This window comes from Sardina pilchardus, chromosome 3, assembly GCF_963854185.1.
Source record: "Sardina pilchardus chromosome 3, fSarPil1.1, whole genome shotgun sequence".
Taxonomy (NCBI): Eukaryota; Metazoa; Chordata; class Actinopteri; order Clupeiformes; family Clupeidae; genus Sardina; species Sardina pilchardus.
The window spans coordinates 5,060,768-5,067,129 of record NC_084996.1 but is presented as its reverse complement, the minus strand read 5'-3'; the positions used below and the strand labels follow the sequence as shown (position 1 = coordinate 5,067,129).

The 6,362-nt window shown below is 41.9% G+C and overlaps 1 protein-coding gene across 1 annotated transcript; it reads right to left on the bottom strand.

The window, feature by feature from the left end:
• Nucleotides 1-3,410: 3,410 nt before the first annotated feature.
• LOC134076437 (fatty acid-binding protein, adipocyte-like) lies at nt 3,411-4,768 on the bottom strand. The gene is made up of 4 exons (XM_062531502.1): nt 4,609-4,768; nt 4,163-4,338; nt 3,934-4,035; nt 3,411-3,585 (listed from the first exon to the last, which is right to left on the bottom strand). Exons 1-4 carry the CDS (start codon nt 4,679-4,681, stop codon nt 3,532-3,534), a joined length of 405 nt encoding a protein of 134 aa, XP_062387486.1. The 5' UTR covers nt 4,682-4,768; the 3' UTR covers nt 3,411-3,531.
• Between the last annotated feature and the right edge of the window lie 1,594 nt (nt 4,769-6,362).

Genomic DNA, 6,362 nt, shown 5'->3' with positions numbered 1-6,362 from the left:
AAAGACCAAGGGAACTTTATCAGGATGCATAGTATCCTGGATCCATGAAATACGTGGCCTTTAAAAATAAAAAACTGCCTGCCCCTATGTTAACCCTATGTGTTAAATTCCCATAGGGTTACATAGGGGTGCCAATATTTTTGACCTCTGTATTTTGGGAAGAACATTTATTTATTTATGATACATTATTCATTCACAAAGAAAATTGGTGTCCTTAAAGGTTGGATTTTTCCTAATTTTATTACTTAAGCCATTAAAATCAATTTCCAAAAGATGATTTGATATTCCTCTTTTTAGTCAATTTTAGCATGGGTGCCAACAATTTCAACCATGACTGTATGTTTAAATGCACTGGATGTAGCATTCTATTTAGTCACTACCGGCTGACGAACAAATATATTTGAGCCTCAGCACATGGTTAGATACCAAAGTTCTGAACATTTATACACAAATAAAAACTACATTCAAAGGAAACTTGATTAAATGAATGTGTCTTTGGTAGTGACGTTCGTAATGTTCCAGCCTGATTGAGACCCATTTACTTCAATGTGCAGCTAAACCTTACAGTTTCTCTGTTGTGGAACATTTTTTTATTATTCTTTTTTTTATATTAGGATTGAAGATTTGGGGGGGGGGGGGGGGGGGGGGGGACATGCAATACGTTCATTTTTGGATTGCTGTTAGGGGAAATTTCAGGCAGTGTTGGGGGACAGCCACCTGTCAATTGAAAGTATCCTAAAAATGAGAAATTTATATGTTAAGCTTGGGGTCATGGACAGCACAAATTCAGTAAAATGGCCCATATTTCCATTTGGAAGGGCTTCAGACAGATCACCAACTACCTAAACCCTCCACCAATGACCCGTCTCTAGCATGAATAACAAAGGAAGAAGTCTTGTCGAAAGACAAAGGAGTCCTGACACCACCCCCCGTGACTCCAGCTCACTGTCCATTTTCATCTCCCCCCCCCCCCCCCCACAGCAGGGGCTTGGGTCATCCTTCCACTCACCCCAAAGACCCCTCCCTCCCCGATCACAACTTTGAATCTCACCGTCTTGTGGGGGACATTAACAGGCTATTCAAGACACTGATTACAAAGCCCACTGTGAGCAACAAATACTAACTAGACGTATTCATTGTGTTTGTGTCCTCCCACATCTCCCTGCCATAGAGCACAGAGACTTCAATGCAACAGGCCTCAAGCTTTGGTGGTGTTTAGCCTTGTGGAGATCAGACCACTCTGTTGTGATTCCTTTGAGATCAGAAATAGGTGTTGCCAAGTAGGGTTCCAAACAGTTTGATTTAGTTGTGCGAAAATGAATATGATCTTGTATTCCAAATACGCTCCCATCATTGCATATCTTTGGAATGAATACGCTCTTGAATTCAGTATGTGAAAACCAGTCTCTGAATACACTCTATTCATGGTCGCTCAAGCTTATGAGCTCTGATCATCGTAGAGAGAAAGATATTCAAAGACAGGCCTGAAAAGCAAGACGACACACCAACAAAAAGTTGTACAACAGTGTTCTTGAAAGCTCTAGGGTTTGTTACAGGAATCCTTGGTAAGGCAAAGCTGTTATTCCAGCCAGAGGCAAAGGCAACTTTTGCATGTTATGCAAGATCATGCTTGACATTTGCGTGCATCAGAATGGAGAACATCCAATGAAGAGAACAATCAGGTATTTGTATATAGACCTATGGTAACACATAAATGACACACATTGTATAAATCCTGGATGGCTGAAGAGTTCCATCCAGACAGCACCTGTTCCCAAGTACTTAGTTGCACACAACATACTACCCCACATACAAATGAATATATCAAAGATCAAATCAAATATTAAGATAAGGATTTCTGTAACTAGGTTTGTGCATCAGCAGCAAATGCAATCAGAGAGGAACTTCAGAGAGTGCCCGTGAGTGTGTTCCTCAAACACAGAAAGAATTCCCTACTTCATTGTGCCTAAATTAAGCCCTCAAAGTGGACAAAATTAAAAATTACAGTAAACAAAATTTAGGACAAAGAGAAATAGCCTAATACAAATGTCCATTGTTAAATTGGGCTGCTGCCTTTGAGGGATCTACCTGAGCCGGGTTTCCCAGATTCGTTTAGAAGCTGTTAAATGCTAAGAACTTCTTAGGAGCGCTCTTAGAACGTTTTTAGAGCGCTCCTTAGAAGTTCCGGCTCAGGTTGATGGGTCACATGCTGGTTCTCTACTACGGTGGTCTAGTGAGGTAGCATGTAGGTAAGGTCAATTTAATTATTTATGAACCAGAAAACTAATGTCCAGTGTTGGACAACGGCTTCAAAAACACAAATAGGCCCATCTGGATTCAACATCTCCAACATTTAATGGAGACATAGAATGGAAACAGTGGCCACGTTTACATGGAGAGTTTGTCATTATGATTGAAAAAAAATGTGCCATCTGTTTACATGGGGTACGTCCTACTCAGATCAGGTGCTTTCAAGCGCTTTAGAATATTTGATCGGAATAGCTGTTAAGAGACTTTTCATTGGAAATATATAGCCGTCAGAATGGCTGTATACATGGCTGTTAATTCGGAAAAGGAACGGATCACCCCATCTCCTTCAATTTTTATGCCAATTGAGCAGTTATTCTGCTGCTATTCGAATCAGAATAGAAGGGTCCCATGTAAACGGGGCCAATTTTTGCCTGGGCTTTGATGAATTAGGAAAGGTTGTGCATAGTCAAAGACCCATCATGAACATGAGCCATGGCTGTACCCTCCTTTATATGAAATTCTTAAACTTAGAAATGGCCACTAAAACATGGGCAAATTAGGACAAATCCTACATGTGATGACAGCCACATTGCTTTGTAACATTAGACAAAGAGGGCGCCATTTAGTCAAAAGGATCATTTCAATACTCAGCCTAAATATAAGGTTTTAATTAGGCTTTTGCAATTGAGTTTATTTTTTAGAAATCAAAGTCGTATATAGCATTTTAACATCAGAGAACACCGTATACTCAATTTATCCATTCTATGTCACCTTTAAATTGGTCATTAGCCAAGTGTGGAATCAACGTTCAGTTCATGTCAGTAGTCAAATGGATGTGTTGAAGCAATTGGTCTTGGACAGCTCACGATGCCAGCTTGGTCTTTTAGCTGTAGCCGCTCTACTGTGGCCAATGACGCGCTTTGGATACGTTTGTTACATTTAGCGAGGTGTTCCGACCTGGACCACTGACCTGCTTGGAGCCTGGATGACTAGGGAGGGGCCACCCCGGAGGACACCAGAAATCTTAAAAACGTCTGGGAACGATGTTGTAAAAATCGTTTTAACCCGTTGCCATTTAACCAGAACTTGCAACATGTCCGTACATAATTGCCACAACATGTTTGTTGCAACATGGGCTGGGGGAAAAACGACACTTGCAATTACTCCGAAAAGAACATTTTAATCAAAGCACGTTTAACATAGCGCGTACATGCATGGTCCCATAAGCAAATCAGATGTCCATGGCCAATCAGAAACATGAAACTTGATGTGGTAGAAAAATTATGCCTCCCGTTCATAGGTTCTCACAGACACCACATCATTCATCGTGCATTTCTGCAATATAAAAAAACAAAACAAGTTACTTTCATCTGATCAAGTTGACAGCAAGTATTAACCACACATTGTAAAGCACTCTGCCTAAAAGGCACGAACTGCTTGCTAATGTTCCGGATGCGCACTTTCAAAACGCAGTGGGCTGGGTCAGCAGATGAACTCTGCGTCATGATTGCGGTCACAGGATTTAAAGACACCCAACAAGCAGAGGAGAGCTTCGATGCTAAAGAGTGCCAAAATGCATTTGTGCAAGATACACAGGCAAATTCTCCCCAAGGCGCTTGCCAGCAAATTCGTCAAATGACATGAGATGACGCATATGCGACTAAAAGACAGAACAGCTCTTACCGCAATCAGCTTTCCATCTTGAATATCTCGTTCAATTGTAGTTTCCTTGCCATCCCACGTCTGTTTCTGAACGAGTTTTCCGTTGTCCAGGGTAATCATGGTCTAACACGGTCAATAAAGCACGGTCATGGTCAATAAAAGAAAGCACGTTTACAGTTTAGAAGCTTACAGTCGACATGTAAGCATTTCACGTTTAGCGGGAACGTTAGGGTTTGGGGGAACTTGCTACCTTTGTTTTCCGGTCATCGGCAGTCGTTTCATCAAACTCCTCGTCCAACTTGAATTTCACTTCTGTCGTCTTAAATGTGCTCTGAGCCTTCATGGAGATCACGCCCTGGTCATCCACGCTGAACAGCAAGTTTGGCTTGACGAGGTTTCCCATCTGGCGTGTAGCAAAACCCACACCTAGATCCGGGGAGGGGAAAAAAACCAACACATAACTTAGCTTCTGCACCTGCCTGCCACGGCAAGCAGTTAACGGCGTATAGCCCTCGAGGCTTTAGTTTAACATTAGCGGAAACTTAAGGTTGAATGCCATTTCTGAAAGATTGAGCATGGTCATGTTAGCGTAGCCTAAGTCTATTCAAAAGCATTTTTGTATCATTAGCAAACGTCAGCATTATATTTCCAGACGAACAAATGTAGCATACAGCCTACACAAAACCACCGTCTTACCTATCGCCTTCATGTATTCATCAAAATTGTCGCTGGCTGTCAGTTTCCACGTTCCCATAAATTGTTCAACCATTTTGCTCAAATAAATCTACTTAGACTGCAACCGTATGCCAAAACTCAAGTTACAACGTGCTCCAGAGGTGCTGCTTCCAAGCAATGCCACGCCTGAATTTAAAGAGCTTCTCACACACGTTCTTAGCTTGAAACACCAATCAATTCAATAAAACGCGGGTTCAACGATCTCATAGGCGCAGACTACGAGGAGGAGGAGACTGGAGAGGTGTTATGATAGGGCATGGGCGCCTTCAGTCTAGTTTATGGCATCGTGTCCTAAATAACGTCAAGATTCCACTGACCAGCCAGCCTAAGAATTATTGCTAAACTGTGTTTCTGTCGGCCTATATAAAATTATCACCAGATTAAACTGACCAGAATCTAAATGTGGTCAAATTTGAATTGATCAGTTAAAAACATATTTAATGGAAGAAGTCCTAATCTAGATGCAGGAACCACAAAATGTAAATTACAACATCCACTCACAAAGTAGGCTGAAGGATGCAATATTCATTGTGCTTGCACAGAAGAAAACATTGATTCGGCCTCCTATTGCATTTAGCATGTAAATGGATTCCAGGTTTGCTTTGAGAATTCTTGGGTATGGTTGAGGGGCACTCCCCATCTTTGACTTTTGCCTTTAAACTTAAGTGCGTTGTGCCTAAAAAACGCCCCTTAGCTGTTCTAAAACCTGTGTAAACTACGGCCTCTCGGGACTTAATTGCTTAAGTAGAGCATAGGCCGCAGACCACTTGCTTCCATCGGGATCTGTTCTGTGCTTCTTGAACAAGGGTGTGCCAACTTAGCCTGGTCCTAACCATCCCATAATACTACCATTTCATTTCGTAGTGGAGGCAATCCTTGGCCGGAAGTACGTGTATGGCTCGCGAGGCTAGTGCCAACTATGTCCAGTCCTCGCCTCTTCATGTCACCCCTCCAGGTCCTTCGCCAAGTTTATGTAGCTTCCCTCTTTTCTTTTCTCTTCATTACTTGGGCACCTTAAGTCCCAATTTAATGTTCATGAACTTGTATTTGAACTCTGAAATTCTAGTGAGGTTAGTGAGTTGGCTCTATGTTTGGTTCAAATATCAACAGATGACATCATCCAAAAATATCACTGTTGATAATATACATTTGCATTTGGCAGACACGTTTATCTAAAGCGACTTAGGCCTACAGCAATAGAGTAACATTTAAGCTATTAATATTTAAGCTACAAAACTATATAGCTACAACAATACAATAACCTTTAAGATGTACAAATACAGTATTGTAAGTATAGTAAGAATTAGCACCCATGGATTGAGCTAGCTATACCCAGCTGTGATAGCTTGCATTAAACAATGCCTTAACACACATTCTGATGGATGCTAGATCAGGTAGCCTACCCACACTAGCATCCCTGGGTTTTAGCTCCATTGCACACTTGCCTACCAATCTGATAGTGCCGCAAGTTGTGATGCAGAGCTTCCCTCTCAGTGATTGTGCAGAGCTGACTCGCTGCCAACTCTCACGCTTTCGGCGTGTGACACACGATTTTGCCTGTTTACACACGCACTCACGCCATACATCCATTTTCTCACGCAAAACAAAATCTGATCTTGGGCTGAGACTCGTTCGTTCCTTTTAAAACTCCCCAACGGCGCCACTGTAGGCTAACCCTATTCGTTGCATAGACATGATCCAAGTTTGCGACAGAA

Excerpts from the sequence above, each read along its gene's own strand:
- LOC134076437 (XM_062531502.1), bottom strand. The coding sequence starts at position 4,681 with ATGGTTGAACAATTTATGGGAACGTGGAAACTGACAGCCAGCGACAAT. Across the intron at positions 4,339-4,608 it reads TGAATACATGAAGGCGATAG|GTGTGGGTTTTGCTACACGC; the intron begins GTAAGACGGTGG and ends CCCCGGATCTAG. Across the intron at positions 3,586-3,933 it reads AAGATGGAAAGCTGATTGCG|AAATGCACGATGAATGATGT; the intron begins GTAAGAGCTGTT and ends TTTATATTGCAG.